Consider the following 19,392-nt stretch of genomic DNA (forward strand, 5'->3'; position numbering starts at 1 on the left):
AAAAATAATGGAATCTTATGATACCAGTCAGTGATGCCTTCTCTGTTGCTACTTATTTCTCCTATCTGGAACAGAATTCTGCCACCAAAGTACATTTGGCTTGAAATTATTGGAATTTACAGTAGAAGGATTTTAATGCTCGTATTCCATAATGTACTCTGAGGGATTCTGATGGGTGGGAAGTGATCAAACCTATATTGGGAATTTGCAAACCAAATAAAGTATTTGTCAGTGTTTACCCAACCTGTCAGTTTACAATGGCATGATTTTAGAAACGTTTTTATCACATTTAGTGCTCACATCCTTGATAGATTGCTGTATTTACCCAAACAACACCTGTCTTTGTGGCAGACTGCAATATGCTAACTCCTACACACTCATAGTGCAGGGTTAGCCATCTTTGAGGCAATGACAATAACAAAACGATTATTCAGGAAATGTAAAATATTAACCCAAAGATTTGTAGCGTAAGCCTTTCCTTAGTACCTTGCCCATTTGGCTTTTCTGAAATTAAACTCATCAGTAATTTGATACGTTGCTATTTGGTTCCTATTCTGTCCTGTGACTGAATAATATTATACTGTGGACCTAAATAATTTTTCTGAGATTTATCCTCTTTCCATTGATGCATTGTAGTTTGGAATTGAATGTCGTTCAAAAAATGGGCAAGAGTCAGGAAGCATCCAAATTGAATTAAAGAAATAAATAAAAGAATCAATCGATCATTTAGCCAGGGTTATCTTTACTTTTGGACAAGGCACTAATTTCTTAGGTTTGGTTTCAAATCTATAAAATGAAAATAACAATCATTTGCTCAATAAAAGAGTAAATGCAGACACAATGAAGTCTGCAAAGATCTTTTAAAATTAAATACACTGAATAAATAGCAGATATTTTTTTCTGAGATCACTTCCTTTTAGTTATGATATTATTTTTTAGCTATTTGTTGCCACAATTTTCTCAAAGTGCATCAATTTATCCTTAAAACTAGAGGGAACGAAAGGTTAGAGAACACACTGAACTTGTTCTTGAAGTATTGTAATTTGAGCTATAGATTGACTCAACCCTTGGAAAACAAACACAACACCAGCAATGTGTCACATGTAGGAGACTGTGGTATCAAAGTCTACAAAATTATTCTCCTTTTAATTTTGAAACTTCAGAAAAGAAGGGAAGGAAGGAGGGAGGGAGGGAAGGAAGGAAGGAAGGAAGGGACAGTAGAGTATTTAATAAAATATCTAAGCAAAACTATTTACTAAACCTCAGGCAAAATTTGGGGGAACAGAAAACAAAACCAATTGAGAAAAAAATCTGCTTGGAGCAGCATCTCTAAGTTTTTGAACTCTGCCACAGATTTTTAGACTAGCAATAGTTTGGCATCATTCTCCCAAATTTTCCCATTTTTTTCAGGAAAGTTATGTTTAACAGCGGAAATAGTTCAAGAAGAACTAAACAAAGTGAAGCAGTTAAAATGATCAAGAATCCATTGCCAAGGCTGATTTACAAGTCAGAAAACAATTTTACAATGGATGACAAAGGTAAGTTGCTTGATTTAAATTGTGTTATGTGAAGTTGTTCAATTTTAAAAGGAAAAACCCCTTTAAAATATGTCTTATTTTTGTTATATTTGTGCATATGAACTCTGTTTCTGGTGGGAGATGAGAAGATTGCAAGTTACAATGATTGCACAATGTTTATCTAAGAGGTCACATACAGCTGATAGTGCTTCTAGACTAAAGCTATCATATCTAGAGCTAGAGTTTAAAAAGATCTAAAAAGATCAGAGAGAGAGGGAAGGAGGAGAGAGAGCGGGCTAAGCATAAATGCTTTTATTAATGTTTAACAAATTCCTATTTTGCTCAGATTTCTACTGGAATTTTTTTCTTCCACCCAGCTTATACACAGAACAAAATTTATTTGCTGCCTTTTCAACTTCTGTTCAAGCATAGGCTAATTGTTTCACGTAGGTAGATTTCACTACGTAATTTGCATTCAGGGGCATCCATAGCAAACCGTGATGATGCCAAAGGGTGATGTGTGCATCATCATACAACTTTACCATAACATGCTGCATTTGCAAGAGGACATGACTGTGAATATTTTCCCTGTCCCATGGACACCTATATCTGGATGAGGGCAAGTAAGCTGTCTTGACCTATTGCTTAGGTCTTTATTCCAGTTCCCATTGAAGACATTACCAGAATGTGACCAACACGGAACTGTATTTCTTCTTATGTCTTAAAAAGTGTATTTTAAGATTAGGTGAGATAGCTTAAAATAATCAACAGTTGATAGGTCCAATGGTTGTTGTAGGGACATTAAAAGAGGTGAGAGGCCATTTAAATTAAAATTGAATAGCCCTCTCTCAATAGAGGGAGAGGAATACAACACCACTTATTCCTTGTCTACAATATATAGTTCTTTCAGCAGTCCCAAAAAGGTTCCATACCCATTTGCCCTCTAATTCAAGTAACATGGGTGCAGATAAACCTCCAAGTGGCCTCAATGATTTTCAAACAGCTAATGACTGACCTTCAGAGAGCTAAAAACCAGGTGACTGCTAAGGAATATAAACTGGTTCATTCAGCCAGAACTGAAGATGCTTCTTGTATGAGAAGTGAAATGCCTTCAAGGGGGGAAAAAGAAAGCCTTTTGAAAACCTTTGGGACTACTGGGCTAAACATTTTGGTTTGTCTCCTTTGAAAATTGACTGCAAACACATTTGCACCAATAAGAATGAATGTATCTAATTGTTCCATTCCAAATAAACTCAATCCTAACTCATATATTGCTGTGGCTGAATGTAAGTACTATAAATTCAAATTGCCACGCTTCTATGAAGTTCACGCATATAGCTATATACTGTCACTCAACTGAAGTGTGCAATTTCTTAAGAGTGTAAATGAAGTTCCACTGAATGTATTAGAAATTCTCTCAGTGAATTAAAAGGACATTGCGTCCAATTTAAGTAGACTGAGAAGAACAGTTTAAAACTGATGATAATCTTAGCCAAAGCCATTTAGATCTCAAATGTTGTATGTGCAAATTGCAGTTTAGAAAATGACTTCAAAGAGATAAGCCTAATAACCAATAATGATGTTGGTTCTGGTTGTGCTTGTATGATGCCATCTCTTGCTTATCTGGGAAAGCTATGGACCATTCACAAGAAATAGCATGAGGTCAGAGTTAGACAAAGATGAGAACAAAGTAGATCACAACAGATTCTCTCTTTATCATACGACTATTAACCAATACCTACTTAAGCAAGTGATGGCATGAGATCAGCAAACTAGGACCAGATAATAACACCCAATAACCAAGGTGGCGCAGTGGTTAAAAGCAGCACTGCAGGCTACTGCTAGATCAGCAGGTCAGCGGTTCAAATCTCACCGGCTCAGGGTTGACTCAGCCTTCCATCCTTCCGAGGTGGGTAAAATGAGGACCCAGATTGTTGTTGGGGGCAATATGCTGACTCTCTGTAAACCGCTTAGAGAGGCCTGAAAGGCCTATGAAGCGGTATATAAGTCTACTGCTATTGCTATTGCTACTTATTTCACTCCATGTTAACAACAAATACTCCAAGATTCGTGGATAATGAAACATTTGTAAATAGAAAAAAAGCTCAGAGTGTGAGGGTTCCAAATAGCATCTATGAAATAATAGCTCGAGGCAAGAAGTTCCCCAAAACACCAATTTATTAGAAGAGCCATGTTGGCACATCTGTGAAAACCCAAATCTGAAAGCTTCCAGGTTTCCCCCACCCAGTTGAAAATTAAAGACCCTGCCCCAACACCCACAACTCCATCAAATGGTCCAATCAGTTACTGCCATGGATGAAGATTCCTCTCATCCACATCTATCCAGGTGCAGGAATGAGGTGACCTTGACTTTCTGAGAAGGAATGTTATTATGGCTACACATCTCCCAAGCTCCATACCAGCCCCCCTCCCAGTTTCCCATAGTAACTATGTTTGAATATTTGGCAGGCTTGAGGCTCAACCCCCCCCCCCCCACACACACACACATGATGGCTTCCAAGCCTGACCCAAAGAAGCCCCACAACCTAACATTTAAGCTTTTTTTCCCCCCAAGGAAAAAATATGGGTTTTGTAATAATTCACACATTGCACACAGGGGTGCGCTTCAAAAATGTTAGCAAGGGGTTCTCTGCCCAGTTGCTGGGTGGGCGTGGCCATGGTAGGCGTGGCCTAGTTGGCCTCCTGCACCAAGGCCGGGGAGGGGCGCTTTTGCCTTCCCTGGGCTCTGGATGCTTTTTTTTTTTGAGCCTCCGGGAGGACAAAAACGACCTCCCCAGGCTCCGGATGCTCTCTGAAGGCTCGTTTCTGGCTTCTGGTAGGGCCGTTTTTGCCCTCCCTGAGCCTCCGTGCCTGCTCTTCACTTACCTGCATTCAAAACACTCAGTGTAAAGACTCCTGGGAGGGGCAGGGTGGGGTGGGAAGAGACAGCCAGGAGTGGGATTTGTGGGTTCTCCGAACCGCACAGAATCTTAGCTAGAGGCTCCCCTGAACCTCTGCGAACCCCCAGCAGCCCCAGCAATCTGACCAAATTTACTTTGATATATTTGGCAAACACATTTTTCCAAAGGCACTAAAATGAGTCAGAAAATTGTGTCAACATTTACACTCCATAAACTTGTCTGACTATATGTGTGTATTAACTAAGGTACATGTCGTGCCATTTATGTCCGTTTTGATTCCTCTGGACTTCCTGGACAATTTTCCGCTGTTTCCTTGGCAATTGTTTTAGAAATGATCTCCCATGGCTTTCTTCTACCTAGTTCTCTAGGGAAAGTGTACCACCCACCTGGCTTCTGTGCCTAAGGCAGAACTGGAACTCACAGCCTCCAAGTCCCCAGCCTGATGTCTTTCTTATTCGTAGTTGGCGAAATCAGATCATTTTCACCAGCTACATTCGACAAGGATATCTTTGTATTTTTCAAATTAGAGGCCTCACGAAGAGGGTTAGTTGGTTCATACTGCCTGTCATGGCTCTGTTGGTAGATGCTGAAATGGTACATTCCTGGTTTGTTTGTTCACCAGATAACTTGCTAATTTCTATTTCTCCAGCAGAAACAATGTCATGTCATTGGAGAGTTCAGCAGTTCTGGAAAAAAATGGGCAGATTGCCCTCTGACAAGAATTTGGATTTAAACAATTGTTCCTTGAATGCAGTGGATATAATGGAGCTGAGTGGGTATACTTTTGTGATATTTCTTTTCACACACATACATACACAAATCCATTATTTTCTCAATTATTTCCCTTCAAGAATCCACTTTGTATATAATATTTGTAAAATTTGGAATATCTCATTCTGCTCTTCTTACGTGGAATTTTCTTTCTCTTTAACTTTCCAGCCAATCCCCTTTATTACTTCAAGCCCTTTCCTGAAAACCATTTTTAATAATTTAAAACGGTCAGCAACTTTAAGATCTGTGGACTTCAACTCCCAGAATTTCTCCCGACAGCAGGCTGCTATTTCTTGGTGTATGGACTTTGCTGTATGGGCTTTTCAATTTTTCAATTCCTCCTTTCCACCAAGCGCCAATGCATTTAATGAATTCCATCCACAGAAATTTATCCCACATAATATCTGCTCATCTTTAAGGTTCCTTAAGACCAGGGGTGTCAAACTCGATTTCACTGAGGGCTGCATCAGTGTTGGGTTTGACCTCAGGGGATGGGGGGGGCATGGCTGGAGGCATGGCCAGGGTGGGCATGGTCAGCTCGATGTCACTCATCAAGGCTCCATTTTTGGCCACGACAGCCTCCTGCAGCCCTCTGCCAGCAAAAATGGAGCTCAGGGGGGCTCTGCCCGGGCTCCATTTTTTAGTGATTTTTTTTTTTTTTTAGTGATTTTATTGAAATTTGTAGGCCGCCCTTTTCCCTGAGGGGACTCAGGGCGGCTCACATAAAATCGGGGAAGGGGAGATACAGACAATAACAAAGACACATATAATAAAAGCAGTAACCAACATGCATTCATCATTCGGGGGGGGGCAACTATCTTCATCCCCAGGCCTGACGGGCTAGCCAGTTCTTCAAGGCTGCGCGGAAGGCCTGGACGGTGGTGAGGGTACGAATCTCCACGGGGAGTTCGTTCCAAAGGGTCGGGGCGACTACTGAGAAGGCCCTCCTCCTTGTAGTTGCCAGCCGACACTGGCTGGCCGATGGAATACGGAGGAGGCCCAATCTGTGTGATCTTATTGGTCGCAGGGAGGTAATTGGCAGAAGGCGGTCTCTCAAGTATCCAGATTTTCACTGGCAGAAGCCATCACAGCCAAAAACAGAGCCAGGATAGGCTGCCCGTGGTCCTCCTGAGCTCAGTTTTCACTGGCAGAGGCACTGGGGGCCGGTCTTTCACTGTTTCAAAGATGAGCCCATGGGCCAACTATAAGCACCCCGTGGGCCGGATGCAGCCCCCCCCCCGGGCCTTGAGTTTGACATCCCTGATTTAGATTGTTTATTTATTTATTTATTTTGCTGCAATAGACCTGTTGCGAGGAATTGCCATTCATTCATTTAACTGATGCATTTCCACAAAAGAATAGATAGTAGTTTACATTATGGAAATTGGTGGTGATGAAAGAAATGTCCTTCTGGGTTCGGCTCCAAGTGGGGAAAAAGACACTGGAGACATGGAGGCTGCTTGGAAAGATGGTTTATTGGTGGACAGGACCACATGGCTTGAGTCCTGAACACCAATGTTGGTGGAGAAGAAGAGAAGGGCTGAGGGAGGGGCTTGCTAGGCTTTTTATAACCTGTTCAGTCCCACCCCTCTGTTTCCTGTCCCTGTGTAAGAAATGTATTCTGATTGGTTGTCAGACTCCCAAAGGACCATGCAGGGGCAACTCTGGGCTGTGTTTTGAATCCAGGTGTGGTTGAGTTCTCAGATGCCATGTGGTCAGATGGAGCCAATATTATCATGCTTTCCTGTAGCTGGAGTGGAGAAGTCTTTATTATGTAAAGTGGACTAGGTTGGCCTTCTTAATGGCACATTAACAAAGTGGGGATGGGCAGGAAGCTACAGGCAGCTATTCTGTCTTTTAAAACATGTTTCTTTATTTTAACACCGAGAAATAATCTGCCTTTTCAATATTTCCTAGGATATTTCATTTTTCTGGGAGAGGGCTGGATGATAACTTCCCACAATGGAAGGCTAGGTTTTCACATTTTTCTCTCTCTGCTTCTTTTTTAATGCTGTTGAGAAAGAAATATGATCTACTTATTATAATTTTTAGTATTATTGTGTTACAAGCAATTTGAGATTGCTATTGACTGTTTAATTTTTTTTAAAGTCATTTTTAATTTACCATTTACAAAGCTGGCTTCTTTGAGCAAGATATAGTTAGAGCTGTCTGTGGTTTGTGACATTAAATGGCATTAATTAGAAACGTACTGTAAAGCTTTCCATCTTCTTGTGGCTGAAGAGGAGAAGGGAAAAAAAACCTCAGGAAAATATATATGCTCAAGGCTCCATCAGACTTGTTTTCTTAGTGCTACATCATAGCACTTATGTGTGAATCATTGTGTGAAAATATAGCCAAGGGCTGTTCTCACAGCCTATTTCACTTTGGTTAGTTGTGACATTGCTCTTTCATCTAAACAGGGAATAAAGAACCAGCAAAAGTTTTAAAGAGAAGCACATATACATGTAAGGCGATATACAGTAGAAGAGACGTAGATTACAATGGTGTGTCTTAATGTTAGTCATAAAGTTAAGAGCCAAGGTGGCGCAGTGGTTAAATGCAGCACTGCAGGCTACTGCTAGATCAGCAGGTCAGCGGTTCAAATCTCACCGGCTCAGGGTTGACTCAGCCTTCCATCCTTCCGAGGTGGGTAAAATGAGGACCCAGATTGTTGGGGGCAATATGCTGACTCTCTGTAAACCGCTTAGAGAGGCCTGAAAGGCCTATGAAGCGGTATATAAGTCTACTGCTATTGCTATAAACTAATAAACTTGGAGGCAGGAATTGGATTTAAGAGAAATAATAACATTTATTCACATTCTAGCCTTGTTGTGTGTCAGCAATCTTTCTCTGCTGCTTGGCTGTCTTTTAGCTACTGTAATATCACTGCTGCCGGATTTGGAAGAGATTGATCTTTCCTGGAATGACTTCATAGGAGGAGCACTAGAACCTCTGGCCCTTCAGTTCAAACATCTGCAAGAGCTGAAAATCCTCCAGCTGAACAGCTGCAGGCTCACAACCAAGGATGTGGCATGTTTAGGTATCGTTTAGCAGTAGTAGAACCCAATACGTCATCCCAATTGACTATGTTATTAAAGAGATTGATTGATGACACCAAAGACATATCATTAGGGTGAAATTGCAAAATCTAGACCCGCTGATTCTTTTTTTTAAAATTTATTTATTATGTTAATACCTTGTAATCAAATGACACACTGTATATAATGAAATATGGTTTTATGTTTTATGTCTTGTTTGTTTATGTCTGTCTAAGAATAAAATTTTTCTATTTTTAAAAAAGGCACCTTTGGGCCAGAACTTAAAACATACGGTTGAGGGTCCATTTCATAATCTAGTTTGTGTTAATAGGAATTAGTGGTTGATCAGATTCCCACTATGAAGGAGAATCACTGACCATGATTAAGGAACACAGAGAGGATGGGCCCAGTGTTTGGTCCCACTAATCAGAGAGGATTGTTTGTTATGTCTTCAGATGAGGGTTGGCCTAGAACCCACAGTGTGATTGTGATACATAATTGGTTTTCCTTTCTTTCTTTCTCAATTTAGTGGTGCCCCCTTTGAGCCTGGCGCCCTAAGCACGTGCTTAGTCTGTTTAAGAGTTAATACAACACTGCTTGAGGGTCGTTCTCAAAATATATATCTTATGCATAATTGTTCCTATGTATCACAATCACACTGCTGATTCTTTGAATTATCTCTAGCATATACCTGGCCCCTTCCTGATGCTAAAGCAGGGGAAGATACTGGATCTGACCGGAAGTCTAAATTCCGCTCTTTCCATCTCTCCATGAACCAGTCAGGCCCCGAGGGGAAGGGAAGGCTTGCCTTCTAGGAAGAAGCTCTTTTTGTTCCCTGCATCAGTGGTGGGTTCCTACTGGTTTGGCCGAACTGGTAGTGGTTTGGCGACCTGAGCCGCTGGAACCGGCAGTGACCCAGGCCTGCCACGGCCCCAAACCAGTTCTCTGGGCGGCGCCTATGGCGCCACCATCTTGTGTTTTGCTTCTGCGCATAGCAATTTTTATTGCACTGTGCACGCACACACAGCGCGCATCAAGCATGTGCGCACGAAGCGCTCATGAGTAGTGATTGCCGCAACCCACCCCTGCCCTGCGTGATAGAAAACAATAACTAAAAGCTGCTGCAGTGATTACTGAGGGCAGAGAAATTTACTCTGTTCATATTTGATCCTCTAATTTGGCATTTTTGAGCCAATACCTATCAAAAGAAACTCAATTATCCTTCAAAATTAAGATTGTTGTCTCAATATTGAAAGGCATTTCCCCAATATACCCCTATACATATTATACTTTACATTGAAACCTATGTAAAAAGAAAGACAAAAATGCATATATTCCTGAACGTAATGGCACAGCAATGTTATATATTCAGGAAAGTATGATTCTAAATGGCATTTGATTAGAATGTGTAAAGAAGGATGCAAAAATAGACGCAATAGTACAAATTAGTTCAAATCCATTCTCAAGCTACTACGGAAATAAAGAACAGCAAAACATTTGAGGGAAATTTACAGATTCACTCACCCCACCTCTATCAATGACTGAAATGTTCAATAGTTTTGTGTGATTTTTTTTTTTTTGCATATTCAGTTCAATATCTGAAACCTCACCAGGAATCCCAAATGATTTATTATTATTATTATTATTTTACAGGAGAAGCACTAGAAGGAATTTCTCACCTTGAAATACTGGATTTATCATGGAATCCTGGCATTGGGGGAAGCCTTTCCCTTCTAACCTCCAAAATCCTCAAAGGCTCTAAACTCCATACATTAAAAGTAACAGATTGCTGTCTTACTCAGGAAGATGGCAAATCTCTAGGTAAGATTCTGTGGCAGAGAGATGCTAACATCTTTGGAGTGTTCACTGTATCAGCTTATTCTTCAAACTAAATGTCTTATTGAATGAACTCGTGATTTTTCCAGCTCTTCTAAATGGTCCAGACAGGAAACCAAAATCAAATGCGACCGCTTTGGTCGCATTGACCGATGATCTCTGGAGGGCCAGAGATGGAGGCTATGCGTCCATCCTGGTTCTCCTTGACCTCTCAGCGGCTTTCGATACCATCGACCATGGTATCCTTCTGCGACGACTGCGGGAGGTGGGAGTGGGAGGCACTGTTCTGCGGTGGTTCTCCTCCTACCTCTCGGACAGGTCGCAGTCGGTGTTGGTCGGGGGGCAGAGATCGTCCCTGAGGCCCCTAACATGTGGGGTACCTCAGGGTTCGGTCCTATCCCCCCTACTATTTAACATATACATGAAACCGCTGGGCGAGATCATTCGGAGGCACGGGATAAAATACCATCAATATGCGGACGATACGCAATTGTATCTGTCCGCCCCGTGCCAACTCAATGAAGCGGTGGACGTGATGAACCAGGGTTTGGAGGCCGTTAGGAACTGGATGAGTGCTAACAAACTGGTACTCAACCCGGATAAGACCGAGTGGCTGTTGTGTTTCCCCCCCAATAATTTGGCTAATACACCAACGCTTAGGCTGGGGGGTCAAATTTTATACCCCTCAGACAGGGTCCGCAACTTAGGAGTCCTCCTGGACCCACAGCTGACTTTTGATCACCAGCTGTCAGCTGTGACCAGGGGGGCATTTGCCCAGGTTCGCCTGGTCCGCCAGTTGCGGCCCTACCTAGACCGGGGGGCTCTCACAACAGTCACTCGAGCCCTTGTGATCTCTAGACTGGAATACTGCAATGGGCTCTACATGGGGTTGCCCCTGAAGTGCATCCGGCGACTACAGCTAGTCCAAAATGCAGCCGCGCGAGTGATAGTGGGCGCACCGCGGTTCGCCCACGTTACACCTGTCCTCCGCGAGCTGCACTGGCTACCTGTTGGTCTCCGGGTGCGCTTCAGGATACTGATGACCATCTTTAAAGCACTCCATGGTAGTGGATCTGGGTACTTGAGAGACCGCCTTCTGCCGATTACCTCCCTAAATCGACCAATCAGATCGCACAGACTGGGCCTCCTCCGAATTCCATCTGCCAGTCAATGTCGACTGGCGACCACACGGAGGAGAGCCTTTTCTGTTGCTGCCCCAACCCTGTGGAACGAGCTCCCCATGGAGATCCGTACCCTCACCACTATCCAGACCTTCCGCGCAGCCCTCAAGATCTGGCTCTCCCAGCAGGCCTGGGGATAGGTTTCCAATTACCCGCCCGAGTGTTTGATTGCTGAATGAAAGTTGTGTTTTATTATTTTTTCTTTGTGCACATATTGTTTTGTTTTTGACCTTGCACCCCCCCCCCTGTGGTTGTAAGCCGCCCTGAGTCCCCTCAGGGAAAAGGGCGGCATATAAATCCCAATAAAACCATAAACCAAAAACCATGAGGACTAAACACTACCTTTGTTGTAGGAAAAATTTTACCAACCAGTTCTCTGCCTGGTTGCTGGGTGGGCGTGTCCATGGAGGCGTGTCCTAGTCAGCTTCCTGCACCATGGTGGTGAGGGGGGGGTGTTTTCACCCACCCTAGGCTCTGGAGGCTTTCTTCAAGCCTCCCGGAAGGCAAAATGTCCTTCCTCAGGCTCCAGAGGCCCTCCGGAGGCTGGAAACAGGCTTGTTTTTGGACTTCTGGTACTTCCGGTAAGCCCATTTTCACCCTCCCAGAGCCTCTGTGTGGGCTCTGCACTTACCTTGCATCCAAAACGGGCCACTTGGAGACTCCTTGGAGGGGAAGGGAGGGGTGGGGTGGGTCAGCCAGTCCTTGAAACTACCGGTTCAGCGAAGCAGATTAAAATTAACATCCGATTGAACCAGTCCGAACCGGCTGAATCCCACCCCTAGTTATAGCAATAGTATCTTGCAAGTCTGAAAGTGCTTCCTTCCTGCCTTTACGTTGCAGAGAACTAGGGAGGGTCTCTTCTGAGACACTCTCATCCCTTCTGAGACTCCCTCATTTAGACTCAGATTTCTCTTGTCAGACTGTTGCTTATGTAGTGGCTCTTCCTCCTGTCTCCCAAGGTTGCTTTCACTACCTATTACAGTTTCCACTTATAGATTATATCATCCCTGCTTCTATTGTGTGCATTATACTGTGCATGGAGCCAGAGTTAGACTGGTGTGGAAAGACAATGTATAGAGAAGTCTTGGTCCATTTTATCCTGGAAGTCAGAAGAATTGGGACACAGCAAGGCTGGTTATGTGTATTGGAAAATTATTGCTGATAACTTCCAGTTTAATTTGCATATAGGATGCATCCAGTATATACGACTATATCTATTTCCCAATTAGAGCAAGCACAAACAGCACTTAGTTCAGCTAGCAAAAATATAGCTTGATATTTAATTATTGAACTTCAGCAAACTTTAAAAAAAATTAACTGACAAAAGTAAAACAAAAGCTGGGAAAATCAGGGAGAGAAACATGAACAACGCCATAGTTTACAATATCTATGTCTATATCCATATTTATATGTCCCAGAACTTCTCAAAACCATTGGAAATACTGTAGATAATTAACATGTCCTAAAAGGAGGGCCCATTGGTTATTTTAGCCTTAATCCCTTTTAGATGTAATACTATAGCTGTAGAAAGGGAGGTGGGAATTTTGATCTGGTGTTTATTCTACATCATGAAAGAATCAACATGGTGGATAGGAATGATTTATCCAATAATAGAAGTGTCTGTTCCCTAGAATTCATATCAATAATATTAGGGTACCTGCAAATGGCGCATGTGAAGATCTAACTGCTGTAATGGTGTTATCTCCATTTATATTTAAGACTTACCTTTTATATTTAAATTTTAAATTTGATCTGTGTTATTTACAAGGACTCAGAATCTTTAGGATTGAAGCAGCATATAAACCAAGTAGAACAAATTATTTCTGATGCTTTTCCTATGGGGTTTCTTATTAAGATGACCTATCTGAACCTATCAAAGATTTTATTTCCTTCATTTGTAGCTATAAATGATATTTGGTGATTTGTTCCTGAATTTTGAGAATGTACTGCTGGGCAGATCTAGAGATTGTCTAGCCCAGATCTCAGATGTTAGCCACAAATGATCAAGAGAGAATTCTTGTTTCAATATTCTAGATGTACTTTCTCAGACATTTGGAATCCATTGCAAGACTTTATTAAAATGTCTCTGTGATATTTCTTTAGCGATCATAGTTCAGAAATGTTTGGGGTGATTTCCTAAGCAGTAAACTCTAAAAAAAAAAAAAAACCTTTGCAACTGTCTGCTAGCGTGTCTTCCAGTGTTCTTAACTACTCTGCATCTGTCTTATTTTCAGCTGAGCTTCTAAGTAGAATTCCCAGCCTCAAAATTCTGGACTTGTCAATCAATGTAAAGTTGGGATGTAGCCTTAAAAATATTGCTCAGGAATTACGGTTTGTCTCAAGGTTGCAAGTATTAAATCTGAACGCATGTGGATTAGAACAAGGTGGCTTCCATTCTTTAGGTAAATACTGGTGTTGATTGGGAACTGAGATTTTTTTTTTCACAAGTAAATTTCTTTTTTGGATGGGGATTGAAAGCTATATGTTGAGGGAGGTGATGAAGGTTAGTATGCTCAAAGCACAAAAAGTTAGGGCTTGAAGTCACATTTTGACTTAAGCCCCTATATAGTCTTTCCATTTGAAGGAGGATTAACAAAGTTAGATTTCTAACCCATTAAGCTAGAAGATAGAGTTGCTCCATTGCTGTAATTAAAACTGAATTGTTCATAAATTGAATTTAGTTTTTCATTTTAGACATTTTCAGATTTCCATTTTTTAAAATGATTGTTTAGCTAACTTGAGCCGGTGGCTCAGTGGCTAAGATGCTGAGCTTGTTGATCAGAAAGGCTGGCAGTTTGGTGGTTCAAATCCCTAGTGCCACCTAACAGAATGAGCTCCCGTTACTTGTCCCTGCTTCTGCCAACCTAGCAGTTCGAAAGCATGGAAAAATGCAAGTAGAAAAATAGGGATCTCTTTGGTGGGAAGGTAACAGCATTCTGTGCGCTTTCAGCATTTAGTCATGACGGCCACATGACCATGGAGACATCTTCGGACAGCGCTGGCTCTTCAGCTTAGAAACGGAGATGAGCACCGCCCGCTAGAGTCGAGAATTACTAGAATTACATAAGTGCAAAGGGAGTCGTTACCTTCAATTTTACCTTAGCTAAGTTACTGATCTTAAGCATCACCTTGCTAAATTCAGCATTTTGAAACCTGAGTGAGATGCTTTTGCTTAAGAATATTTAAAATGTACTTAACCTTTTAGTGTAGTAAGTTAGAACTTTTATAGACAAAATATTGAAACTAAAATTTGATAATTTAAGGAATTCATCGGTTCAAATGTTAATTCTGAACTAATCAAAATTGTTAGATTGTGCTTTAGCCACATTTCTGACAAAGGAAAAATGTCATAAATTAGTGAATATGATGAACAATCAGTTAAACAGCTTTTATAATTTTGGCTTTGTAAATTCAGCATTATTATATTATGTTAATCGTTTTATAGTATTGTGTACATCCTTGAACCCCATCCTTATAGATGAAATATGACATCTATTGTACAAATGAATATGTAATGTACATGTAATGGTTAGAAAGTATATAATTAGTAAAAAACTTTCCTATTTCAGATGCTGCTTTCCAATATTTATCGGAATTGAGAATATTAGATGTATCGTGCAATAAATTGATTGGAGGAGTTTTCCAGTCTTTGGCTGGTCATTTGGCCAATTTAAGTAACCTTGAAATCCTGAATCTTCACCAGTGTTGTATTACAGAAAAGGACATGTTGGTTTTATGTAAGAAATATGTGGAAATGACTTATAATGAATTGTAAAATCATTTAACAGGGAGAAGCAGTGCTTATCACCCATGCAAAAATGGAATCATCAATTCTCCCAGGCTTTTAACAAATCAATTCAAGCAATTTATACCTCAGTGCAGAAGTAGCTGAGAGCAGGGCCATTATTGAAAATTACAGCAGAGAAATAGATTTGTCTATTCGGTTAAGTGAGATAAATATTCCAGTCTAGTCAATTAAATCATCATTAATGTGTTGTCAAATATATTTTAACACAATGAGATCATTACTTCAACACACGGCACTCTTCAAGTGAGTGCTTTCTTCAATATTGGCTATGATGGTCAAGTAGCATTATCTCCTAAGATTGATATTGCTCCATTTCTTCTAATTTTAAGCTGTTTCTATTATTTAATTTTTCAAAGAATTTATAAATGTTGTGTTCAAGCAAATATGGGAAGCAAAGAGTAGATGAAAGACTTACAGGTCAATACATTGAGCTGGTTTTCTATTAATGAATTCAAAATAAAGTGTTTTTGGTTTTAGTATTTGTTACCTTTTGTTTCAGCCCAGATAATACCTCTTTTGTCAAATCTTCGGGAGCTGAATTTATCCTCAAATACAAATGCAGGGATATCCACCTATCATCTTCTTAGCAGACTCAGATTTTTACCAAAACTGACATCTGTGCTACTCAGCAATTGTGCCTTGCAACATGATTCATTTCTGTCTCTAGGTAAGAACGCATTAAAATTCTGTCTTTGACTCCTTGTGTCCTCCTCCTCCTCTTTCTGGAAGAATTTGTTCTTCTTCCATATATAGTCTGCCTATAGAGGCAGACACTCTTAAAATTGATTTCTGGTGCATTATTAAAAGATATTCTTCAGTATATCCAGTGTTAAAATATTTTGCTTTGTTCTGTAAAATGAAGTCATGTTTGAGTGTTCTTCTTTAATCATAATCTTTCTTCCTTTTAATTCCTTCTAATGTCCAATTTTTAAAATTCAAAAGAAAATCTTTTGGGAAGGATTCTTTATGATTCATTTCCAAGTCTTATTTAAAAAATTTTGGGCTCTTAGTCCATTTGTACATTTCTAAAATCTAAAACCATCATAAAATGTGATCAGATGACTGTGTTATGCTGCAAATGGACAGAAATGCAGCCATGTTGCTGAATGCCAAAGTGTGGTCATGTGATCGGGGGGGGGTTGACCGTTGGAATTTCAGAACTGTCTCATAACTTCCATGTTCCAGGTACAACATGATTTTAAACCAGTTGCTGAACAACTGGTTGCAAGTCAAGGACTACCTCAGGGGTGCCAAACTTATGGCCCGAGGGCTGGATGCACTACATGCTGGCCACGACCAAACCCGTTTTAGTGAAGGGGGAAAAAGTCGCGATACGTCATGTGATGACAAGGTGACAACGCGAGTTTGACATCCCTGGACTACCCGAACAGAGCTTTGTTCCTTAGTTGTAATAAAAGAAGGTTCAGGAAGAATAAAATGTTGGAAAATCAGTTCGATATATATTTAGATGAAATCTCAGTTGGATGCATAAGGCTGCCTTTCATTGAGAATATACAAAGGGTTATTGCTAATCTTTTCAGCTGACGCTGCCTCTCATCTTCCTGAACTGAAGCTACTAGATCTTTCTTGGAATAAATGTGTTGGTGGGAACTTGAAGCTGATTCTGAAAGCTTTCGACCCTGATTCCAAGATCCAAATGTTAAGGGTGAGCAGCTGCAGCTTGGTGGATCAAGACATGATTGATTTGGGTAGGTACAGGATTGTATCCATCCCATTCCATTCCTCCACATCTGTTCTGTAAAAACTACATTTCACTTTTGGTTTGTTCATTGGGTATATAACATATCTCCTAAACATCGTCAGAAGGATAGTGTCAAATGGCTCCCTTTTTATTGTGAACTAATCCTTAGCAACAATCTTTCCCTACCTAGTGTCTTCTAAACTGGTTCCCAGAACTCCTAGTAGCAATGATAAAGAGTCAAAATAAAAGGATTAACATTAGAATAAGCAACACAAAAATGACTCTGAGGTTTTCTAGATTTAGTTTAGGAAGATGGGGATTACTTTGAAAGCTAGTAAAAAGTCTTTAGTCAAAAGAGACATTGCAGTGCATAAGTTTGTTATTGAAGATTGATGCTTGGAGCCAACTGTCAATAGTTTTAGTCATGAGAGGGAACTAAAGAACTAAAAATGGCAGCCACTGACAACAAGAGAGCAGGTAATTATTATAAACGGTATAAAAAGTTTTAAAAAGAACATAAAAAGCCAATAAATCCAATAGGGAATAAAGAAGGGAGGAAGCAAAAATGCAGAAAAGGAGAGAATAAAAAGAATTAGAAAAAGAGACCATGGCATTCTTGGAAGGAAAGAAAACGTAATAGGCCTAGTACAGTGACTTTTTTCTAAAGGCATGCCAAATTTGGGCGTGCGTGCACTATTGCGCGCGTGTGTGACCAACCCACCTGTGCATGTGCAATACCCTCCCTCTGTGCAGGGGGGGGGGGAGTTTTTGCCTGCCTTAGCCTCCGGAGCCTGAGGAGGGCAAAAAACAGACCCAATGGATCAACCAGAAGTTCAGGAATGACTCGTTGGGCCTGTTTTTCGCTCTCCCCAGGTTCCAGAAGTTTTCCTAAAGGCCGGGGAGGGTGAAAATGCCCCCCCCCCAGCCCTTCGGAAGGCTGGAAATCACATGCGCCGGAGCTGAGGGCTGCCGTCCTGGCAAATATGGCTCCACGCGCCATCTGTGACAGTGTGCCATAGGTTCCCCATCACAGACCCAGAATCTTTATGTTTAGCTTTTGTGCATGAAGCACACAGGAATTGTATTACAAATGGTTAGGGCTTCTTCAGTGGTAACTCCATGATTGGGAAAAAGTTCTATAGCAACAGCAATGTACAAGAGCTCACATGAGTCTCCCCTCTCAATTTTATCCTTGTAATATGAAATAGATTAGCTTAATAAAAGTCATGTGCAAAATCCAACCTGAGATTACACCTTGTATGTTTTTAAACTCTTTATCTATATTTAGAATAAAATAAAATAGAGTTGGAAGGGACCTTGGAGATCTTCTAGTTCGACCCACTGCCTAGGCAGGAAACCCTACACTATTTCAGACAAATGGCTATCTAACATCTTCTTTAAAACTTCCAGTGTTGAGGCATTCACATCTTCTGGAGGCAAGCTGTTCCACTGATTAATTGTTCTAACTGTCAGGAAATTTCTCCTTAGTTCTAAGTTGCTTCTCTCCTTGATTAGTTTCCACCCATTGCTTCTTGTTCTACCTTCAGGTGCTTTGGAGAATAGTTTGACTCCCTCTTCTTTGTGGCAACCCCTGAGATATTGGAACACTGCTATCATGTCTCCCCTAGTCCTTCTTTTCATTAAACTAGATATTCCCAGTTCCTGCAACAGTTCTTCATATGTTTTAGCCTCCAGTCTTCTAATCATCTTTGTTGCCCCTAATTTCTTTGATTGTTTCTTTCAGCTTTGATCATCCAGGATGGGCTTTTGGCCCAACTAAAGAACCTGGACCTCAGCTATAACAACAGTATTTCAGACCAAGGATGGGAGACCTTCTGCATAAGCCTATCTGCTCTCGGGCAACTTTCTGAACTGGATATTAGCTGTCATCCTTCATCCCGGCGTGGCTGTGGGGAATGGCTTGGGAAGCTGTTGGATGTCCTATCTCAGATACCTCTGTTCACAGACCTAGAACTAAATGGTTGGCTCCTTTCTGCAGCTCAGCAAAAGCTACTTGAAGATTTCAGGCTGAATAAGAAATGAAATGTCCATTGCAACCTTTAATAGGGAGGCTAAAATTTTGGAGTAGCATGTAAATGGTTAGTTGGTGGATTAGTACCTGTTTTCTCCAAATTTACCTAAAGTGCTGCAGCAGGGGGTCTCCAGACTTGGCATATTTAAGATTTGTGGATTTCAATTTTCAGACAGCCAAAAGGTTGGAGAAGAAAGGTGGATAACCACATCTAATATCTAAGATAAAGGTTTCTCAGTCAGTTGTGTCCAACTCAAGGAGAAGGATGGCCATCCATTTCTTGACTGAGGAAGCCAGCATTGTCTGAAGACAATTTCCATGGTCATGTGGCCACCATGGTTATACACTTACTTGAAGATTTCAGATTAGATATTAGACATCTAATATCTAGTCCCCACCTATTGATGGATTGGATAGTCAATTCAACCTCTCTTCAGGCTTCCCACCCCAACCACCTGGAATGTTTTTTGACCAGTTACAAAAAAAAAAAACACTTATTTACCTCTAAAGATAAACAGGCTTTTTTTTAAAAAAAAAACCAATACTCATTTGTTTGTGTTTATTCCTCTTGTTATTTTTTCTTGCA

The 19,392-nt window shown here is 40.9% G+C and overlaps 1 protein-coding gene across 2 annotated transcripts; it reads left to right on the forward strand.

Moving 5' to 3' along the window:
- The first annotated feature begins 1,188 nt into the window (after positions 1 to 1,188).
- On the forward strand, positions 1,189 to 19,311 carry LRRC31 (leucine rich repeat containing 31). Of its 2 annotated transcripts, XM_087725277.1 has the most exons (9): positions 1,189 to 1,538; positions 5,088 to 5,210; positions 8,082 to 8,249; positions 9,901 to 10,068; positions 13,499 to 13,666; positions 14,834 to 15,001; positions 15,572 to 15,739; positions 16,614 to 16,781; positions 18,519 to 19,308. In XM_087725277.1, exons 1-9 carry the CDS (start codon positions 1,418 to 1,420, stop codon positions 18,815 to 18,817), a joined length of 1,551 nt encoding a protein of 516 aa, XP_087581403.1. In that variant the 5' UTR covers positions 1,189 to 1,417; the 3' UTR covers positions 18,818 to 19,308. The 2 variants fall into 2 exon arrangements, with proteins under 2 accessions (XP_087581403.1, XP_087581404.1); XM_087725278.1 differs by lacking the exon at positions 13,499 to 13,666 and having other exon boundaries at positions 18,519 to 19,311.
- The last annotated feature ends 81 nt before the right edge of the window (positions 19,312 to 19,392 follow it).

Source organism: Thamnophis sirtalis, unplaced genomic scaffold, assembly GCF_051295495.1.
Source record: "Thamnophis sirtalis isolate CommonGarterSnake01/CBP01778 unplaced genomic scaffold, rThaSir2_p1.2 scaffold_11, whole genome shotgun sequence".
In the NCBI taxonomy this organism is placed as follows: domain Eukaryota; kingdom Metazoa; phylum Chordata; class Lepidosauria; order Squamata; family Natricidae; genus Thamnophis; species Thamnophis sirtalis.

Excerpts from the sequence above, each read along its gene's own strand:
- LRRC31 (XM_087725277.1), top strand. The coding sequence starts at position 1,418 with ATGTTTAACAGCGGAAATAGTTCAAGAAGAACTAAACAAAGTGAAGCA. Across the intron at positions 15,002-15,571 it reads AAAGGACATGTTGGTTTTAT|CCCAGATAATACCTCTTTTG; the intron begins GTAAGAAATATG and ends CTTTTGTTTCAG. Across the intron at positions 15,740-16,613 it reads TGATTCATTTCTGTCTCTAG|CTGACGCTGCCTCTCATCTT; the intron begins GTAAGAACGCAT and ends TAATCTTTTCAG.